This window comes from Juglans regia, chromosome 12 (genome assembly GCF_001411555.2).
Source record: "Juglans regia cultivar Chandler chromosome 12, Walnut 2.0, whole genome shotgun sequence".
In the NCBI taxonomy this organism is placed as follows: Eukaryota; Viridiplantae; Streptophyta; class Magnoliopsida; order Fagales; family Juglandaceae; genus Juglans; species Juglans regia.
Genome location: NC_049912.1, coordinates 30,379,479 through 30,401,824, shown reverse-complemented (window position 1 = coordinate 30,401,824; position 22,346 = coordinate 30,379,479). Strand labels below are relative to the sequence as shown.

Here is a 22,346-nt window from a genome sequence, read left to right as displayed (position 1 = left end):
TTAATATTATTTTCTCTCCTTTTCCCATTCTTCTTTCCCGAGAGAATACTGTTTGCCCTTTTTTTATATGTAGTGAGAAAGTTGACCACCTTGCCGAATAGACCAGAACCATCGAAAAATAAATGAACCCATAGACCAATAATACACAGGCTATAATTCACCCTTTCCCTCATCCCTAGGTATTAAGTGGAAGCCGTTCAAAGGGTCGAGGATCTATATTCAATGGCTTCGCAAGGGCAGGGATTAATCGACCCGGCCTTACTGGACGACATAATCAGACGGCTGACGGAGGTCCGATTGGCGAGGCCCGGCAAGCAGGTCCAGCTCTCAGAGACGGAGATCAAGCAACTCTGTGTTGCTTCCAAAGACATCTTTATGCGACAGCCCAATCTTCTCGAACTCCAAGCCCCCATCAAGATTTGCGGTGCGCATTGTTTGTATTTTGTTTGCCTTTTAGGAATTTTCCCAGTTTCCTTTTCCTCGCTAGGAATCAAGTGATATGGTTTTCATGCGGCTATTCTTTTTTACCCTGGTGTGCTTTCTTCACACGGTTGGAAGATAGTTGCTTGTGGGGAAGATTGTTTGAAATAGGACATTGAGAGCATTTGAACGTATATACGATGCTGTGATTGAGACTAGTTATTCAATTTTAGGAGTGAAGAAAATTGAGCGCAAGATATGGCAGAGTGGTAGCTGTGGCCTGCTACATTTTAGAGAAAGAAAGATGTGTTTCTAGGCTTTGAATGGATTTTGACCTGTTGGTGCTGCCAATAAGTTCTGAATTGTCATGAATTTACCCTTTGTGTTGTCGGTACTGCTGTTTATTTTCGAAATTCAGAGAAAATAAACAGCAGTACCGCTATTGTTGGTACTGCTGTTATTCGTTGCAACATGAGTGGACATCTTTCTATGCACTTTTTGATGGCTGATAAATGTGGGCTAGATGTAAATGTGAGAAAATAAAGAGGAAATACCCAATATCCTGTTCGAGCTCATGTTCTATCAACACCTTAGCCAATGGATTAACGGGTTTCTGATGGAGCCATGGTAAGCAGTGACTTAGGTGCTTATGGAGTAGCAATTAGTGAGGATTATCCTTGTATGTCTTGGTTTACAACATTAGGAGGCTCAGGGCAAGAAGATTCCTTTATCAGAATATAACTCATTTTAGTTTTGAGCGAGTTGAGCAGGTTTTGAACTATGATTTACATTACAAACAAACAAACAATTTACAATTTACAATTTCCAGGCGTACTAAGGGCTAATTTGTCCAGTTCAGCCCATGCTCAGGGCAATCACTATTATTCATTTAGCGTTCTTTAATTTGACTTGTCTGACCTTGATAGTTTTTCCTTTCTATTTTCAGGTGATATTCACGGCCAATACAGTGACTTATTAAGGCTATTTGAATATGGGGGATTTCCTCCTCATGCCAATTACCTATTTTTGGGGGACTATGTGGATCGTGGAAAGCAGAGCTTAGAAACAATATGCCTTTTGCTTGCCTATAAGATTAAATATCCAGAGAACTTCTTTCTTCTAAGAGGAAATCATGAATGTGCTTCTATTAACCGGATATATGGATTTTATGATGAATGTAAGCGGCGATTCAATGTTAGACTATGGAAGGCCTTTACAGACTCTTTTAACTGCCTTCCCGTGGCAGCTCTTATAGATGACAAAATAATGTGCATGCATGGTGGTCTTTCCCCTGATCTGACAAACTTGGATCAAATTAGAAATTTAACTCGTCCTACTGCCATACCGGAGTCTGGCTTGCTTTGCGATTTGCTTTGGTCAGATCCTGGTAGAGATGTTAAAGGATGGGGAATGAATGACAGAGGAGTGTCACACACCTTTGGCCCTGATAAGGTGGCGGAATTCTTAGAGAAGCAGGATTTGGACCTTATCTGTCGTGCCCATCAGGTCTTTTGTCTTTGCTTTTAATTTTTGCTTGTAACTTCACTCTATTGTTACTCTCCAATTCTATTATTTCTGTACGCTTGAATCAATACTGTTGTATAGGTGGTGGAGGATGGATATGAATTCTTTGCCAACAGGCAGCTTGTTACGATATTTTCAGCCCCCAATTACTGTGGTGAATTTGATAATGCTGGCGCAATGATGAGTGTAGATGAAGACTTGCTGTGCTCCTTCCAGATTCTTAAGCCAGCAGAGAAAAAAGCCAAGTTCTTGATGTCAAACAAAATGTGATGGTAGCTGTATAATTTCTCTCCCGTCTCACCCAAGGTCAGCTGATTTTGTGCTCCGTTCAGTTGTTTTGGTAATAATATGTGTCTTGGTGGTGGTTGTGTGCGCACCCACTGGCAGAACTCTCCGAGTAAATGGGTGTATGGAAGTATGTGTGACTGTTTCTCTGTCATTTTTTTATTCTTTTCCTTGCAGGGTTGGGGAAATTGGAAATGGGGCTATTGTTCAAGATTTATGTAATTATTCATCTTAGATAAGAGTGCTTTGTTTAACTTAGTTTTCTTATGTATTATTTTCACATTATTCAAAGCCTTGAAACAAACATTGAATATCCATTTGAGTTGGGACCTCATTGAGATTCTATGGTAGGAGTTCTTTTCCAGGTTTGATTTTATCCGAAGATATTTTTGAGAGAACATCATTATCACCAAATGTTTATTCCTTGTTTCTGTTCACATTCAAAGTTTTTCCTCATCTTAATTTAAGTCTAGATTAATCATGGATACTCAAATTTAGTTTCTTGTTGGAAAGTGAAATTTCTAGTCTGGACAAGATGAATTGGGGTGACATTTTTTGCTCAGAATACCATATAATGTACTTTGTTTATACTTATAAAAAAAAAATAATGTACTTTGTTTATGCTGGGCTCTCTCTCTCTCTCTCTCCCCAAAAAAAAAAAAAAATGACAGGTTGTGTTTAAAACCTTTAGATGAAGTTCTTAAAGAGTTCTAGAATTTTCAAGATGTCAGGATTCGAATTGATGAAAATTTCCATGGACGAGTAATTTAAAAATACAAAGAATATTATAATAGTAAAAACAACAGCAGTGGCATATTTCCATGATGTTGGTACTGGTTACGGTGGCTGTGGCAACAATAGTGATGGCTTAAGCTTTGTTAAGGTTAATGGCATGATGTACGGGAGTTCAACGTTTGTCTTATTTTGTATATGATAATTTCCCATGAAATTTAAATGCCTGAAAATTCTAGCTTTAACATTTTAAAGAATTTTATTTTGTTTGATTTCTTGTAGTAAAAACTCTTGTTAATCCAGATAAAGAAATGATTGTCAAAAACCACAAAGTTACAAGTTTGAATAAATGTCAATTCACAGCCACTCATCTAAACACAATGTTAGCGTGTATGACGAATACTGTTCTTAAACTTGTAAGCTTAGTCTGTCTTGATTGAATACATTTCAAAAGTTGAAGTCCCATGAAGTATAATGTTGATATTGAACATTTGTGCTATCATGACATCAACCATTCGTCATTGCAAACAGTCGTTAGGATTTCTTATATGTTTACTTATTATAGTCTGTGATTTGTTGATGCCTATTCCAAATACATGGTTTGTTACTCATTCCTTTACCTTTACTGAATAAAGGTTCAGCATTCAATCATCACAGAACCTCATGTATCTCAATTACTGGCATGACCCTTCTCCTTTGTTTATGTGTTTATTTTATCATGCAGATGTCTTTTCCCTCTTGATGACTTGGGGAGTTGGTGAAACGAAGATTGAAAGTTTCATAACTTCCCTCACAACTCTAGGAGATTTAAGTGCTATGCTTTCTGCGATAGTGAATATTTTGAGTGGGTGGAGGAAATCAGGTCTTATAGGACAAATAGAGTGGAGGGCACAACGCAGAAAATTATTATTTGCTCATACTTTCTCTGTACCACTTCATCTGTGACACACTGCATGTGTACATATATTTGGTTGGTTGGGTGATTCATAGTTGTGCTTTCCATTGCGGGCAACATAATGGCCTCTATTAGACCTGAAATCTTCCGTAACTATTGTTATAACTTATATTGATTGAAATGCTTGTACGTGAGCTGTTTGACAGTTTGTCTCCATGAATTTAGGCTGATTTTGATTTTAAGAGTTGGTACATTTTATCAATCGGTGGCAGCTTATTATTATTATTGTGTTTCAAAATTGGTTCAAGTGATCATAAATTAATGGGCTGATTGCTTCGCATGAGGTTTTGACAATTTATTTATTTAATTTCTCAAAAATTCTGTTGATATCCAGAGGATCAAGAAGGTGGTGTGCAATGCAAATTCTATTTATTTACCTATCAACCCACGAAGCCTATTCCTTTTCAAATCCCAAAAACATGTAAAAACATTTTGGGCCTGGGCTTTTTTTTAAACTGGATCAGAGGCAGCCTATCACCACAATTCCCGAAACCCAGATTTGATGATCTACTATTTCATAACTCTATCACAACTTAACATTAAAAAACTGTTTTTTCATATACTGTCGGCCTCAACAACGAAAGGTAAATGAAAAAATTGGATAGGAGTAGCTTTATTATTATTATTATTTTTGTAGTTGATAAAACATGGCGCCATTTAATAACTCTGTTAGTTCTATATACTACTACTAATAATAGGGTACAGACTACAGATGCCTCCGTTGAATTGCAACCGTCTCTATCTTTTGGTTTAAAATTTTAGTTTGGATTATATTTTTAATCAAATTTTAGATAAATATATAAAGTCAAAAAATTATCTCCTCACAAAAAGAGAGAAGAAGATTATGGTATAAGTTCTTAGAATATGAACTTTTTTGAGTTGGTTTTTGAAGTTTAAAAAGTTTCGAAGATGTCTCACAGAGGTAATACCCACACATCAAAATCATCATTTCATCCCAATCTTGTTATTTTATTAACAAAATACGTTGTCCATACACTTGTTTGATATGTCATTACTAATTGCAAACTGAAAATTTGAGTGGCACAGTAACACTATCCATTTTCTTTTTCTTTTTTTATATGTAGCCAGAAAGTAGAGACCAGGCTTACCCAATAGATCAGAAGTAATAAAAAAAAAAAAGATAAAAAAAAAGAACGAGGCTATAGGCCAATCGAAAATGCTGAATACAACCGACTTGGATAACCGTCGTGTAACCGTGTCCCAGGTGGCTTAATGAAACGGAACGTTTCATTTGAGATATGCATTCCTCGAAGACACTTCGCCAGTTATCTCCTTCTCCCTTTTCCCCTTCTCCCGTCCACTTTGCTTGCTTCTCCTCTTATCTTTCTCCATCTACCCTTCTCCATCTCCATCTTCGCAAAATCCTCTGAGTTTCGTCTCGTCTGACGAGTTTCCCTCTTCCTCCTTCCTCCTCAAGTTTCCTCCTCAAGATCTGATTTCGTCTCCTCAAGTTTCATAAGTATGTTTCCTCTTCAACCCACGAAGCCTTATTTTCCCCCCTTCAAGCCACGAGCAATCGAATAAAACAGAGAACTTAGTTTCACAAGTTTGTTTTCTCTGTTAATGTATGTATTATTGTGTTTGTATTGAAACTTCCCCTGTTTTTGTTTTTGTGCTAACCAGCTTTCGACTACCTGCATCAACTAGTTTGAGTACACATATGTCCCGTGTCAAAGTGACGACTTTCTAGATATCTTGAGCGTTTCCGAATATTTTCTGGATTTGGGTAGTCATTGAGTTGACGATCACAAAGAAATAAAGCGTACCCATGTGAGATTTGGTGTTTTTTCTCATCTGGGTCTGCTTAATTAGGTCGATATCTCGTGGAATCAGTAAAGTTTGATGAACTGATGTTAGTGTTATGCTGGTCTTTGGATTGTCTATTGCAATGGATTGATGGTCTTTGAAGGTGTTTAAAAATGGATACAAAGGAAGATGCCGAAGTGCAAGATGAGCTGCCTTCATCACTGATGTTGGTATTGCAGAGTATTTCGAGGGGTTCAATTATTGAGGAACATCAACTGTTAACACATGCACGGAGCTAGGAATTGGTAAAAGTTATCACATGTGCTTGCCGTGTGTTCTTAGTCATTTGTAACTAAAGTTGCTTTGTTTATTTATTTATTCTAGAATGGGCACTTTGATCACTGTCATAATTTTGTTGCTCTTATTGTCTGCGCAACGTGTAATAAAGCAGGTATTTCTAAGTTTTGTGTTGCCCATGGTGGTGGAAAGAGATGTGCACTGCCAGGCTGCACAAAGAGTGTACGTGGCCGCACTGATTGTTGTGTCAAGCATGGAGGAGGGAAGCGGTGCAAGTTTGAGAAGTGTGGGAAGAGTGCCTATAGATTTCTGCAAGTGGGAAGAGTGCCTATAGTTTAAGGGAGTACATATTTCTGCAAGGCCCACGGCGGGGGCAAGCGATGCACTTGGGGAGAGGGGAAATGTGAGAAATTTGCAAGGGGTAAGAGTGGTCTTTGTGCTACTCACAGTAGCATGGTCCTGGAGCAGGAGAGAAACATGGGAGGCATGATTGCATCGGGATTGTTCCAGGGCGTTGTGACTGGTTCTTCAATGGCAGGGAGCAGCAGTAGGTTTGGAAACAGTAGTTCTTTATCCAGAGTCAGTGTTGCACCTACCGGGATTGAGTTGCTGCAAAGGCCGGCAAAAAGAGCACATCCCATACCCTTGCAGGTATTGGTTCCTCTATGCAATGAGTCCAGACCCGGAAGCGAACTTCTAAAATCTGAAATCTCAACTTTCCCTCCATTCTGTTTTGTTTTTTTGTTTTTTTTTTAATATAATGGCCACGTCAGCCACGGTTCCCCCACGGTTTCGTGGGTCGGTTGCATGTAGCACTGCTGATAGACCAATAATACATACGCCATAACCTTCCATTTCCCTCATCTCTAGGTTTTAAGTGGAAGCCGATCACAGGGGAGACGATCTGTACTCAATGGCGTCACAAGGTCCTGTATTAATTGACCCTCCCGTCCTGGACGACATAATCAGACGGCTGACGGAGGTTCGTTCTGCGAAGCCCGGCAAGCAGGTCCAGCTCTCAGAGACGGAGATCAAGCAACTCTGTGTTGCTTCTAAAGATATCTTTATTCGACAGCCCAATCTTCTAGAACTACAAGCCCCCATCAAGATTTGCGGTGCGCATTGCCTGTATTTTGTTTGTATTTTTTAAAAATTTATTCAGTTTCTTTTCTATTCGGCATAAATCCGTGGAAGCTTCTAGATTAGATGGTTTTAATGTGGTTATTCTTTTATTTTTCTTTTTTATTTACCTCTGGTGTGCTTTCTTCACATGGTTGGAAGATAGTTGCTCTTGGGGAAGATTGTTTGAACATTGGATATTGAGAGCGTTTGAAGGTATATATGATGCAGTCTTTTAGACTAGTTATTCAATTTTAGGAGTAAATAAAATTGAGCGCAAACTACGGCAGAGTAGTACCTGTGGCCTGCTACATTTTAGAGAAAGAAAAACGTGTTTCTAGGCTTTGAATGGATTTTGACCTGTTGCTGCTGCCAATCTGTTCTGAATTGTCATGAATTTACCCTTTGTGTTGTCGGTACTGCCAAAGGTTCCGTTTGGATGCTAAGAGTATCTCAGATGATTTGAGTTTATATGTAAATAGTAGTGAGTTAAGATGTTTGAGTGGGTTTGTGGGTCCCATTCAGATGTGTTTGGATGTATGAAGTAGGTTGAGATATAATCAACATTTTTATGGAAAATTGAAAAAGTAGTGAGCCCCATCAACTATTGGTTTGTTTTTGTTTTTATTTTTTATAATTAATAAGATATTTATTACCATAAATAGGCATAATCCAAGTACACAGGGAATATACAAGAGAAAATACCTCATACAGCGAATAAAAGGAAAGAAAAAACTAGAAAAACTCCAACAATTCATCACCTTTCATTACAATGGCCTTAAATAGACGTAGAGTTTTAAAGAAAAATTCCCTAAATTCTTCCATCGATCGTTCTTTGTCTTCAAAACATCTCCCGTTCCTTTCTAGCCAAAGACACCACATCAAACACGAAGGGATCATTTTCCAAGTTGCTGTAATGGATAGACTCTGCCCAGGTTACTTCCAGCCAGCAATTAAATTAACAACCTGCTTTGGCATCACCCAAGAAATACCCAGCCTTCCAAAAATGACATTCCACAAACTTTTAGCCACCTCACAATGGAGAAACAAGTGAATAACCGATTCGCTATCTTTGTTGCACATATAACACCAATCAACAATACAAATGCCATGCTTCCTTAGATTTTCTATAGTCAGAATTTTATCATGAGACACAAACCAGCAGAAGAAAGCTACCTTATTTGTCACTTTAACTTTCCAAATACTTTTCCAGGGGAAATCGCATACACCTTGGCAGGTTAATACATGGTAGTAGGAATGGACTGAGAATCTGGAATTTCGTTCATGAATCCACGACAAACTGTCTACACTTCCTTGTACAATCTTCAGCTCGTATAATCTGCGGAGAAAATCTGAAATTACAGTGACTTCCCAATCATTTACATTTCTCACAAAGTCAACAGACCAGTGCATGCTATTACTCAGAAAAGAGAGGGAATCAGCCACAGATGCATCTTGAAGCCTTGCAATCTGAAATAAGGAAGGAAAATCATTCTTGGGTGTTAACTCTCCACACCAATAATCATGCCAAAAAAGAATTCTTGAACCATCCCCCACCTTGTATTTGACATGTTTAACAAACTCCCCCCAGCCCATACGAACAGACTTCCATAATCCCATCCCAGAATCTCCTTTTACTTCATTTGAACACCAACTACCCCACATATGCCCGTATTTGTTTCTATCACATGTTGCCATAAAGCATCTCTTTCAAAATGGTATCTCCATAATCATTTCCCACAAAGAGCTTTATTAAAAAGCCTCAAGTTACGCAAACCCAATCCCCCCTTTGAAATTGGTTGACAAACCTTATCCCAACTCATCAAATGAAATTTCTTTTCCTCCTCTTTATCTCCCCACAAGAAATTCCTATAGATTAATTGCTTCTATTACTTTGATCTAGATAGGTTTGATCTCTTGTATACCATCTTGTGTACTCAGGTTTTGCCTATCTCCATTAATAATATTATCGATAACTTATCAAAAAAAAAATTCAAAGAAACCCCAGCCAATAAAGGGAAGAGAGAAAGGAAATATGTTGGAAGATTGCTCAGCATACTCTTGATTAAAGTGATTCTACCCCCTTTAGACAAATATAATTTTTTGCAGCTGGCTAATCTCCTCTCAATCTTCTCAATCACTCCTTCCCAAATCGAGACAGCTTTATGAGAGGCACCAGGGGGGAGACCAAGATACATCAAAGGCAGCGACGAACAGTGCTGAGTTGAGATGGAATAATAATAAAAGTGCCATCAATGAACAGTGCTGAGTTAAGATGAAAAAAGTGAGGTTATTTCAAATGAAATAAATTGTGTGGGTTTGGATGGAGAGTGTATCCATCTGTACAAAACTATCTCAGATGATCTAAGATCACCTGAGCACCCAAACAGGCCCTTAGTTTCGAAATTCAAAAGCAGTACTGCTGTTATTCCTTGCAACATGAATTGACATCCTACTCTCTGCACTTTTTCATGGCCGATAAATGTGGGCTTGAAGTAAATGTGAAAATAATATGTTCTATCGACATGTTAGCCAATGGATAAACGTGATTCTGATGGAACCATGGTAAACAGTGACCTAGGTGTTTATGGAGTGACGATTTGTGAGAATAATCTCTTTATGTCTTGGTGAGGCTCAGGGCAAGATGATTCCTTTATCAGATTTTTAATTTTTATCGGTGATTCCTTTATCAGAATTCAACTCATTTTAGTTTTGAATGAGTTGAGCAGGTTTCAAGCTATGATTTACGTTACTAACAAACAATTTCCTGGTGTACCAAGGGCTAATTTGTGCTGTCCAACTCATGCTCGGGGCAATTACACATTTAGCATTCTTGGATTTGAATTTTCTGACCTTGACATTTTTCCTTTCTATTTTCAGGTGATATCCATGGACAATACAGTGATTTATTAAGGCTTTTTGAATATGGAGGATTTCCTCCTCATGCCAATTATTTATTTTTGGGGGACTATGTGGATCGTGGAAAGCAGAGCTTAGAAACAATATGCCTTTTGCTTGCCTATAAGATTAAATATCCAGAGAACTTCTTTCTTCTAAGAGGAAATCATGAATGTGCTTCTATTAACCGGATATATGGATTTTATGACGAATGTAAGCGGCGATTCAATGTTAGACTATGGAAGGCCTTTACAGACTCTTTTAACTGCCTTCCGGTGGCAGCTCTTATAGATGACAAAATATTGTGCATGCACGGTGGTCTTTCCCCTGATCTGACAAACTTGGATCAGATTCGAAATTTAACTCGTCCTACTGCCATACCGGAGTCTGGCTTGCTTTGCGATTTGCTTTGGTCAGATCCTGGTAGAGATGTTAAAGGATGGGGAATGAATGACAGAGGAGTGTCACACACCTTTGGTCCTGATAAGGTGGCGGAATTCTTAGAGAAGCATGATTTGGACCTCATCTGTCGTGCCCATCAGGTCTCTGTCTTTGCTTTTAATTTTTTCTTATAAGTTCACTCTATTGTTACTCTCCGGTTCTATTCATTCTGGACACTGGAATAAATATTTGTATAGGTGGTGGAGGATGGATATGAATTCTTTGCCAACAGGCAGCTTGTTACGATATTTTCAGCCCCCAATTACTGTGGTGAATTTGATAACGCTGGTGCAATGATGAGTGTAGATGAAGACTTGCTGTGCTCTTTCCAGATTCTTAAGCCAGCAGAGAAAAAGGCCAAGTTCATGATGTCAAACAAAATGTGATGGTAGCTGTATAACTGCTCTCTCGTCTGAACCAAGGTCAGCTGATTTTGTGCTCCCTTTACTTGTCTTGCTACTAATATTGTGTCTTGGTGGTGGTTCTGTGCACGCCCACAGGCATACAAGTACGTGGTATCTGTCAAAATTTTTCTATCATTTTTTGTTCTTTCCCTTGCTGGGTTGGGGACATTAGGAAGGGGGCTGTTGTTCAAGAACATTGTAACTTTTCCTTTAGATGAAGTGCTTAGTTTAAATTTATTGTCTTACATATTGTTTTCACCTTGTTCGAAAGCCTTGACACAAACATTGAACATGCATTTGAGTTGGAACCTCACTGAGATACTACGGTAGGATAACTTTTTAAAGTGTGATTTTGTAAAAAAAAAAATTAGCAAAGTTTTTTGTCATCCAATGTGTATTGCTTGTTTCTGTTCAATTTCAAAGTTTTCCTAATCTCAATTTAAGTCTAAACTATCCAGGGTGCTCAAATTTATTACTTTGTTAGAAAGTGAAATTTCTTGGCTGGACAAGATGAGTTGGGTGACTTATATTTTTGCCCATGATACAATATTAGCGTGTATGACATAGCATTGTTGAACTTTTAAACCTAAGCTTACTTGAATGAATACCTTTCAAAAGCTGACGTTCTCTTGAAGCATAATGTTGATGGTCAAACGTGTGTACGATTGTGACATTAATAATCTTATCGTTGCAAGAGTCTTAAGGATTTCTTATAAGTTTAGTTTATGTATTGTAGTCTGTGATTTTATTCAAAATACATGGCTTGTTTCCCATTCCTTAGCTTCTCTTTACCTTTACTGAGTAAAGATCCAGCATTACATCATCACAGAACTTCATATATCTCAATTACTGGCAGATGTGTTTCCCTCTTCACATTGGGAGTTGGTGAAACAAAGATTGCAAGTTTCATAACTTCCCTCTCTATTCTTGAAGATGCAAGTACTATGCTTTATGCCATAATGAATCTTGAGTGGGGAGGAGGAAACTCGGGTATTAGGACAAGTAGTGTGGAGAGCACAGCGCAAAAATTATTATTTGCTGATGTAACTTTCTGTGTAGCACTTCATCTGTGACACTGTAAATATATTTCGTTGGGTGATTAATGATTATAGTCGTGCTTTCCATTGTGGGCAACAGAATGGCCCAAATTGAGACCTCAAATCTTCCGTAACAGTAGCTATAACTTTAATTGATTGAACTGTTCGTGAGCTGTTTCTCATTGAGTTTGGCTACTTTTGATTCTAAAAGCTGGTAAGTGGTGGCGGTGGCACTTTTTATTATTGTTTTTCATAATTTGTTGAAGTGATAATGGCTGGAAGCTGCGGAAGGAGGTTTTGACCATTCGAGCGAGCCTATATCCAGTAAAGAAGTTGCTGGATGTGTCTTGTGAAAAAATCTTGACAGTTTGGGTAATTGTTTTTTTTAATCACTGCTACTTAAGCATTGGATTTTAGAACGATGAGAGATAAAGATTCTAATCAATTGTTTATCCAAATTTAATGGTGTAATTTGTAGAGATGCAGCATGACTGTTTCACATGGGCTCGACACTCTCTTCAGGCAACATTAAATACCTTAAGAGTTCGTTCAAATATTGTCTGTCTCTTCAAATTAATTCGGACAAAACATGTTCTTAAACCCAGCAGTACATAAATTTGGCTGGGAAAGTAGCATATTTTGATATTTTCCTGCCCGTTGGCAGTTTATCCAATCTTCTAGCTTTCTGCAGGGGAGATGTGAACTTCGTACGGTGTGTAGAGGGCTATCTATCTTTATCCCTTTCTGTTATTTAGATACGTGTTTCCATATTCTTAATGATAGCGTTACATTTTAGGTCACACCATAGTTTTACAAATGTGGATATACCCATACACTTGAAATATTGGAGCTTTACAATAATGATTAATTTATAGACGAAAGTGAAATATGCCACGATGATTTAAACCCTTATTTATATGATTCGCAAATTAATGGAAGGTGTTATTACCCATAAAACTAATATTTGTCAAATGGTGCCTAGATGATATGATAAAACATCCTATCTGGGAAGAGAGTAACACCATCCATAATCATCACCATACCCCCTATTTGCAAGTAATATTTTTGGAATGCCATTGTTTTCAGTAAGGTCATGAGGGAAAGGATGATACCATAGCACGTGAGCTGCCACTACAAATTACTTTCTTTGTGAAACTAATTCAGTCGAAGAGAAGGGGTTTCTCTCTCATGCCCAAGAATGCCGACATGAACGGCTGGCGGTGTCAACGGCATACAGCAGCACATTAACAGGCACTTGTTACCAGAGAGAACTCACCCACTACACTGTTACGACCAAACTCTTCTGCCCTCGCATCTTGAATACTCACTTCTTCACCAACTTCAACACGTCACCCACAAGATGTAAAGAACCAGTCACAAGGACCTGAATGAGTCAATTATATGACTTATTAAATGACAGTAGAATAAATGGAGTAAGATAATTCCAGTCTACGAATATGTTTGATGGATGAAGAACACACGGACAAACAGATAAGCTGTGGATTATTTCATGTTACACAGGTTAAGTTGCTATAGCTGAAACAGGACACACTTGTGGTTTTATTCATTGAAAGGTGCTCTTGCGAGATAAAGCAACTATTCATTGCTTGGGTACCAAATTGGTGTAAGCCAGTCTCGTGAAAAAATTAATCAGGCTGTAGTTCAAGGATTTATTTAAGATCGTATAAAGATGGTTTTCCACTGGGGCACTGTATACATGACCCCTTAAATTTCACAAGCGCTCCCAATAATATCACATATTTTTATGGAATTCGGCAAACAGAGAGCAGGAAATTCTGTTTCCCAGCAAGAAAAGGATTACCTGAAAGCGAATAGATTGGTTCCGTTGGACGGTATCTCTGAGCCATTTAATAGCTAATGGGAGAGAAGAAAATACTGCACTGTTCTCACAAATTTTAGTAGGCAGTGCTGTATCATCTTTTACTTCTTCCCAATCAGCATCTGTGCTCTTCGCATCACCTAAAAGTCAAATTCAAACCAAACTGAGGAAATCAAGCTGTCTCAAATGCACTCTGGTCTATACCATGTATAGTAAATACAAAAAAAAGAAAAAGAAAAGATACAAGTCATTTCCTCCAATCAAATGCACCCGGCGATGAGTGATGTATTAACTCAATACCTTTGCTACCCTGCATCAGGTTTTCCCATACTCCTTGAAGATTGAACTGCCATGACAAGTCAACTTGAGAATCAGTAGGTGGTGAAGCATGGGAGCCAACCCTATAATACAATGACGTATTGGGTACAAAGAGTGCCTTCTTGAAGTGAACACCTAATTTCAACCAAATATTGATTAATCAAAAGAATATCAAGACATGTATCTTTATATTGAAAACTTCCCTGATAAATCCCATCAATATCGAAGGACAAAATCTTTTCTTCAGATTCATACTTACTTTTGGTTTTTGAGAATACAATATTCTGCAGAAACTAGTAGTTCAGCTTCTTATCTATTTACTTAAGATCACCTGGGAATCTTTGCATATTTTGAATCCCAGGCACTCTATCCAAATCACGCTATTCCAGTAATAGGTCATGTTCTGCGTAAGGTTTAGTACTCACCATGACTGGCACAGGTTTTCATCAGGCGTGGAAGAAGCAATTGAGGATCTCGCACAGACATACAATTAAACAGGAGTATCTGCATGCATTTCTCAACAACTTTAGCGCAATACCGCCCAAAATGAAAGGACACATCCGACATTCCAAGTATAAAAGGTCAAAAAATTGGTCTTCTTTTTTTTTGGGTATGTTTACAGCAAAACAGACAAAAATAAGAAAAATAAATTTGCATAACTTGAACGTCCAAGTCCACCATAACAAGAGACACAACAATGAGAATTTAGTCAGGGGGCATGCATCCTTTAACAATTTATGCTACTGCTAATGGGACAAGTTATAGTTGATGTGCCTCATTGTAGCAGATTGGGTTATCAGATACTCTATAACATCAAATTTCTAATTCTCGTGTCACACAATGACCAAAACATCAAATATATGGAGTCCAGTGAAAGTATACTACCATCCATCATATTTTCCAGACCAGCATCCAAGTGGATCATTGTTTGCCAATGAGGCATGTAACTAGGAGCCAATCAGTCACACTAGTCTTTCCTACGCTTGTAGTAATTTAACTATTTATTATGTACCCATTGCATTTTGAAACCAAGAATCTTTTCATATCAGATAACAATATAATGGCCAACACCATAGCATAACTTCACACTTTGCAGATTTGAGCATTATTTCCCACTTCACAGTTTGCACCAAATCTGTCAAGCATATGTTTTGTGCAAAACCTGAACTGCCTACATGGATGGCCATACAATCAACCTAATTTTAGTTTTCAACTTCTGTTTTCTTTTCCAGTAAACACCTAAAGAGTATATACTCCACCGGGTTCAAAAGTGATGTACCTGTGCGGAGTTCTTTCTGGATCTCTTACCAGGATGCCTCTGTATGAATTCATGTGAGGATATAGAATTATCCTGTGGCTGATAGTTCAAGGGCTGCTGGCTGTCTTCTTTAATGGCAAGAGAAAACCATCCTGAACATACTTCCATGCTTTCGGGACTATGGGCTCCATCCAAGTAGAACACCAGATCTCCTGGGTTCTCAATGTCAATGTGTGTATCAGGGACAATCTGAGCCCGCCCTTGCAAACTGGCTGCTGTTAAACCTTTAATGAACTGCGCCGGCAAAGAGCTCTGCTCCATGAAGATTTAAAAATAAATAAACTGATATAAGAAATCATGGTATGAATACAAGAGATCTCATGTATAGAACTCACAGTTTGTTCCAGGTAGGTGGCTTCAAGATGGCCAGTTCTCTGAAGCCAAGTGGAGCATAGTGCAACAGCAAGACCAGCATTTAGATATTGATGCTCACCTTCAAGCCCAAGTTTTACACCATTTAGTAAGTCAGCAACTAACGGTGGTGCCACTCGAAGATTTGCCTGTAAACAGTACGCTTTTCTCAGCCCATGGAAGGACCTTTTATATTTTCCCATTTGGCATAATACAGGCTATCCTGTTTTGTAAGGGCACCCAAGACAGCTAAATTTAAATTGGTATAATGCACTTGTCTTGTGAAGAATCCACACATTGAATGTGATCTTGAATAAAGGTCAGACAACTGAAAATTAGGACAGATGGAAGGATTTATCTCGATAAAAGACCAGCCTCAAGGCCTAATGTACCGTTTGTCAGTCAATTTTTGACAATCCAAAAAAAATCTACCATTAGAATACAATAAAAGTGTTATTACTTTATTATGTTTAGGAAGTTCAAAAAAGATAACAAAGAACTTCAGAAAATTTGTTTCAACTTTCAACACTTCAAACCTGATTGTTAGACGAATCGTAACATAATCCAGGTAAGCATTAATAGGTGACCAACTTTACAAGAATGTCATTCACTGTAGCAGGCTGGAGCCTAGTTCATGCCATGCACATTCCAATTGTTTTTTTTTTTTTTTGATAGGCAAATGCACATTCCAATTGTACAGGAAACAGAAATAACTAATGAACTTACACCCAACTGAGAAGCTTTCTCTTCAAGTACATGCATTGCTTCATCAGGTTGAGGCACAGTAAAGGCTGGAACCCCATGCTGCAAAAGAAGAAAGAACTTTTATCAAGTATTAAGGAGATTGGCAGGAATGACTGAAAGTGCAATAGACATTTTTTTTTTTTATGGGTGAAATTGGAATGGACACAAGAAACAACTCCTATAGGCTATTATTCAAGGACTTCAAAATCAAAAGGACACCTTAAAGATGCCAGCCTTTTCCCCAGCAATTTCTCCAAGAGTATTTCCTGTTTAAAGTGTCCAACAATGAAAATGAAGCACTTAGACTTGTTACAGAAAATAAGGCTTAAGCACCACTTTTTGAGCGCATGCTTTGTATAATCACAAAGCCTATCAAAAGCATATTGTAGGTCAAATTCTGATGTAAGCACCTAGAAGGCTTAGTAATAACATTCAGGTGCAAAGAGTTTCATCATTTACTATGCCATTGTTCAGTTCAACAGCCAACAAGGGCTTACAGATATACAAGCTTACCAGTATCTTATCCCCACAAAACGTGGTAGCTCATGGATGCAGACAAAGGTTGGTAAAATCTTGTATAAATGGATTATGTATCATGATCAAAAGAACGTTGTCATGTTTTCACTCCAAAAACTACTTCAAAGCAACCCTGACTAGTTGGGGCAACAGTAGATGTAACAATGGAGGAGCATAACATAGAACATCAAGTGAAGGAAAACATCAGACTTTTTTCTGCATTTTCAACTAATGGTTTTTTTTTTATAAGTAAAAATGTATTAATATCAATAGGCGTAACCAAGTACACTAGGTGTATACAAGAGAAAACACCTAGCCCATAATAGAGAGCCCCTAATGAACATCGCCCACAACCAAGAACACTGGTAATTTTCAACTAATGGTGCACATATCACAATCACACCTCGGTGTAAAAAGTTAATCTCTTTCACAGGAAAGCACAAAAAATATATCTAACTGTATTTACATTGCAACAGCTTCATAAAATAATTACCAGAAATTACCTAGTTTACAGGATTAGAACACTAACCAAGAATCTCCATGTGGTCATACCCAAGGGAAGATATACCACATACGATGGGGGCTTGAACCTGAAATGTTGAGGTATCAATATCAAGTTATCCTTAACGTTAGCTTTAAAGAAAATACCATTGGTAAACCCTGCTCAAGGTGAATTTAATTTATACAAATCTTACTGATAATGATTACACGTACCACATTTGTTGCGTCAAACTTTCCACCTAATCCAACCTCCAAAATAGCAACATCGACCTACATGAAAGAAGATGTTTCTGATTCCAATAGCGACATAGTCTATCCATCTGTTCACATGGGAAAAAAACCTGTCTAGAGAAGTTAGAAGATACGCATCAAACCTGCTCTGCTGCAAATATCTTGAAGGCAAGTAAGGCAAGGAAGCGGAAGTAAGTGGGCATTGGTACATCCTCATTAGTATTCTCCTACACACCAACAAATAGAGAAATCACCAGAATTAATAATTTCAAACTTACTGAACGCAAAAACATTCAAGCAATTAAAATAACTAAAAGAAACTTAAGATGTCAATTTTCTCCTTTGGAACTTATATTCACGAGAACGGTCTTCAACCATGGAATAGCAGGTGAGGTCAAGCTTACAATGGGCAGTTCAGCCCATCTAGCCCCAACACATTATATTTAAATATGGGTTCCTGCACATGTATATAAATACATACATATACATTGCATATGTATAATTAAAAAACTATTCTCATATCCTATCTGGTTTCAAGTTATTCAGGTCAGACAGCCCATCCAAATCCAACAGCCCATGAAACCACCTATTCATCTCATGTTACCTGATATCGGCTACTCAACTTAATTCAACAGAGACTTATAGGAGCATGGAGTCTGCTCCAATAACTCAAACGATCACTAATCGCTACCAAATATCCACTCTCTTACTCACATAAATAATTTCTGAATACTTAGGAAAAATAATTGCTGAATTTATATACAGTATACCATGTCCAAAGCTCAAGCCAGGGAAGAATCAATTATCCAAAACAAAACCAAACAAAAAATCAGGGAAGAGGTAATAATAAAAGGGAAAAAACTTAATATGGGTGCAAACATACCTTCAGTCTATCATAACACCACCAGAAATATGCTAAAAATTTTTCTTCACATATGTCAACACTGTGGCAGTCAACCAGAAGAGTACATATTAGCCTTTAACTAGAATACAAATGATTTTGAAAATAAAAAATGAGAAGAGCAATTAGGAAAATAAATAAATAAAATTTAGTATGCTTTGGGCTTCAGAAGACACAAGGGCACTACGAATTTTACTAATTCCAAAAGATTTATCAAAATCATAAATGAACCATTAATTTGAATTAAAGATAAAGATGATCACATGATTCCATTCATCAAAAGAACTTGAAATCATATAATTTATTATTATGAACACTCAATTGACATATTCTACGAGCAGTAACAGAACTGGTTATAAGAAATATAGAAATCCAAAACTCACCCATCCAAACGAAATCTCTCTCGGACATCAATGAGGTGAGGAGACGTGAAAAGTCCTGTGTGGAAGCCACAGTTACGCAATATAGATTCCGCAAAGACGCATGTGGATCCCTTATGAAGCCCCAAAGAAAAGACTAATTAGTGATGACCAGCATATGAAAACAGGTTTAATTGTAGAAGCAATAAACTTCTGCAGCAAATCAGTTCTCATTGCTTGTAGACTATTCTAGTTCCTAGCTTGTGTTTATGTGTTTTCTCTTGTATACTTCTTGTATACTTGGGCTATAACTATTTACTTGTCAATAAAATCTTCTTATTATTTATCAAAAAAGTTTTAATTGATAAAAATATAGGAGGGGGGACATAAGTGAAGCTTTTAAGGAGTTACATAAAGCAGATTTTCGAAAGAACAATGACCAAGGCCAGAGCCAATAATTCACAATTTAGTGATTGGAGATCCAAAAGGAGTAAAATTCAAGCCCTTCAATATAAAACATGTATCAATTCTAACATGTAGGAAACCGTTCATTTACACATCTCAAATTCGTGATGTACAAATCAAAAGACATGAAAATTAAGAAGTTAAGAACTCAGATTTAAAATACTGAAGGACGTACGCCATGGAAAAGAAAAATGAAGTTAATTAATCAAGATTTATATTACAATTAGAACAATATAAGTTCTTGAGAAACAGCAACATTGCTAAACGGTAATGAAAAGAACAAATTAAAGCGAAAAGTTAGTACCTTCCCTTTGGTGCCAGCCACGTGGATAACCTTCATTTGCGAAATTGGCTCCTCCAAGTCCAGTATCTATACAATCCATACACCACGAGACAGAAGAATTTTTACCAATAATAAGAAAGAGCCGTATTAGCCATCAGCCACTTCAGTTTGCAGTCAAAGAAGAATTCCATAGCCAAACGGCACAAATTTGTACCTTCATGTAATCGAAGAGGATGTCGAAGCGATCTCCCTTGTTGCTCTTATCGGCACGACTGCGTTTCGTGATCAAAGACGACAAAGCATCCAACGCCTCTTCATACGGAGTAATTGAATGTTTCTGACAGCCATCGCCACCTACGGAGGCTCACACATCAACAGCCACACACAGAGCATTGGATTCAAGTACATATTTTGAGTATATATATATATATATAAATGTATGTATATATATCCGATGAAATAAAAACGATGGCCAATCAATACCTTCCTCCATTGCAATATGCTGGAACCTGAATTCAACAGAGTATTGAGTATTGAGAGAGGGGTGTGGCGCCCAGAGTAGTTGGCGAGGTGAGGAAGATGAGTTAGGCGTTTGGAGGGTTGGACCTAAGGGACTGAGATGATGGTATCAACGAGGAACAACCGCATCATTCTTGGCGTTGCGGTTGTGCCTCTTTACGGCCTTACCTTATTTTTAACTTTATCTTTTGGCGAGAGAAGAGAGAGAGAGAGAGAGAGTTGCCTGTTAGCATAGCATAATGCTAGAGCATTAGCATTATGTGTTTTTTAGTTTTTTTTTTATATAGATTTTTTTAATAATTTTAAATATTTTTAAAAAAATAAAAAATATTTATAATATTATTAAAAAATATTTTATTAATTACAAAATAAAATTTTAAAAAATGTTTTTTACTTTGTGATTAAAAAAATATTTTTTAATATATATTTTTTTACTTTCTAATTAAAAAAATATTTTTAATGATATTTTTAATTTCTTTTATTTTTAAAAAATTTTATATAAAAAAACTTTTAAAAAAACACATAAAAATACATGCCAAATCTCCAGCCGCTGGAGAGCTGTAGTAGCATTGTCCGTTAGTATATTCCTGTGAAAGACTCAAAAACAAAAACATGTGTTGACCTTTGATTTGAGCCGGAGAATCTCATGTAGTTTCCTTCAGCCACAGTGGTTCGAGATGATAAAGTTACTGCTTTAATAACATAGTGTATACAGCTATGTAATAAAATAGGATTTTGCTATTCATTATTTTCAGACACTATATATTACAGTTATTTAGATTTTTTAATTTAAATTTTTTATTAAAATTTTATTTATTTCATTCTTTCTAAACTAATTAAATTTTTCTACTTATCATTCATACATCACATATTTAATAAAAAAAATTAAAAAATTAAAAAATTATGTATAATATGTGATATGTAGAAATGATGAGTATAATTTTTTAATAAAATACTATTATTTTAAATTTTATTTTGATTTTGATTTGGTATGTTTGAATTTAATAAAAAACATTATTATATTAAAAAATTTTAAGTTATAAATCATAATTAGTCTATCACTGCTCTCCTTCCAATGGCTTTCCTCTAATAGAAGGAAAATATTCAAAATTACATGAACAGATACTTCTACCGATGGTCAAACACTTTATTTATTTATTTATATTTAATGATTAAAGAAGTCACTATTAATAAATTTATATATTTTTTTAAAAAAATAATTTAAAAAATAAAACAACGCATTTTGAACTGATCGGTACATTGGGGGGTAAAAGTATCGGTACCCTAGCATTATCCCTAATGGAAATATTAGTAATGGTTCATCAACAATTTTTTTTATAATTATTTTACACTTCATTTTTTAATGACCAGTAAAATAATGTCACTCTATTAAAAATAAAAGTAATGATACAAGTACAATCTACAATCATTTATACAATTATATTTTAAAATAAGAGTATTTATGTAAAATCCTAAAATGATATTACTTTTATAATTACTTTATAAAGATACCCTTAATTTAAAATATAGTTGTATATAAAATTATAAAAATGGTTATATGTCTATCATTTTCCTAAAAATAAATTTTAATATTACAAAATTACCTTCCATTTTTTATAGAGTTGTAAAATAATTGTAATGTTATCATTTTCCATTATTACATTGATACACCACCAACTATATTACAACTCAATTATTACTATATATTAAAATAATCATATTTTTTTACTTTAATTTAAAATGTCTATACTTACAACAGTTTAAAAAGAGTTTTGTTACTATCATTCCACATATCACAAATCAAATTTATTTTTATTTTATTTTATTCCTGCTAAACTAATTGAGTTGTTCTACTTATCATTCATACATTATATACTTACTAAGGAAAAAAAATTAATTTTTTTATTGGTAAAAAAGACTATAAATAAAAAATTATATATAGAGTGATGCTACTCTGCTAACTGTAGGTGCCTACTTTTTGTGCCGCCTAATGTAAATTATATTTTTTATTTCAAACAATTTTTAAACATTTTTAAATATTTTAAAAAAATAAAAAATATATAAATACACTAATAATCACTTCTTAATTATTAAGAAAAAAATTTTAAAAAATGAAATATA

General features: G+C 36.2%; 4 protein-coding genes across 5 annotated transcripts; 2 read left to right on the top strand and 2 right to left on the bottom strand.

Moving 5' to 3' along the window:
* The first annotated feature begins 3 nt into the window (after window positions 1–3).
* On the top strand, window positions 4–4,098 carry LOC109012011 (serine/threonine-protein phosphatase PP1 isozyme 4-like). Of its 2 annotated transcripts, XM_018993436.2 has the most exons (4): window positions 4–424; window positions 1,367–1,926; window positions 2,026–2,250; window positions 3,686–4,098. In XM_018993436.2, exons 1-3 carry the CDS (start codon window positions 223–225, stop codon window positions 2,212–2,214), a joined length of 951 nt encoding a protein of 316 aa, XP_018848981.1. In that variant the 5' UTR covers window positions 4–222; the 3' UTR covers window positions 2,215–2,250; window positions 3,686–4,098. The 2 variants fall into 2 exon arrangements, with proteins under 2 accessions (XP_018848981.1, XP_035539055.1); XM_035683162.1 differs by lacking the exon at window positions 3,686–4,098 and having other exon boundaries at window positions 7–424; window positions 2,026–2,542.
* Window positions 4,099–5,239: 1,141 nt separating this feature from the next.
* On the top strand, window positions 5,240–12,063 carry LOC109012012 (serine/threonine-protein phosphatase PP1 isozyme 4-like). Its single transcript, XM_035683160.1, has 7 exons — window positions 5,240–5,396; window positions 5,561–5,988; window positions 6,135–6,631; window positions 6,851–7,095; window positions 9,980–10,539; window positions 10,636–10,860; window positions 11,699–12,063. Exons 4-6 carry the CDS (start codon window positions 6,894–6,896, stop codon window positions 10,822–10,824), a joined length of 951 nt encoding a protein of 316 aa, XP_035539053.1. The 5' UTR covers window positions 5,240–5,396; window positions 5,561–5,988; window positions 6,135–6,631; window positions 6,851–6,893; the 3' UTR covers window positions 10,825–10,860; window positions 11,699–12,063.
* LOC109012013 lies at window positions 7,802–9,732 on the bottom strand. The gene is made up of 2 exons (XM_035683161.1): window positions 8,276–9,732; window positions 7,802–8,096 (listed from the first exon to the last, which is right to left on the bottom strand). Exons 1-2 carry the CDS (start codon window positions 8,795–8,797, stop codon window positions 8,058–8,060), a joined length of 561 nt encoding a protein of 186 aa, XP_035539054.1. The 5' UTR covers window positions 8,798–9,732; the 3' UTR covers window positions 7,802–8,057.
* Window positions 12,064–12,776: 713 nt separating the features above from the next.
* LOC109012010 (folylpolyglutamate synthase) lies at window positions 12,777–20,412 on the bottom strand. Its single transcript, XM_035683159.1, has 16 exons — window positions 20,190–20,412; window positions 19,921–20,060; window positions 19,728–19,793; window positions 18,983–19,092; window positions 18,582–18,642; window positions 17,842–17,925; window positions 17,681–17,737; window positions 17,496–17,556; window positions 16,670–16,716; window positions 16,433–16,510; window positions 15,691–15,855; window positions 15,317–15,607; window positions 14,463–14,541; window positions 14,020–14,172; window positions 13,702–13,859; window positions 12,777–13,263 (listed from the first exon to the last, which is right to left on the bottom strand). The coding sequence occupies exons 1-16, from the start codon at window positions 20,197–20,199 to the stop codon at window positions 13,204–13,206; spliced, it is 1,620 nt and encodes a 539-aa protein (XP_035539052.1). The 5' UTR covers window positions 20,200–20,412; the 3' UTR covers window positions 12,777–13,203.
* Window positions 20,413–22,346: the final 1,934 nt, after the last annotated feature.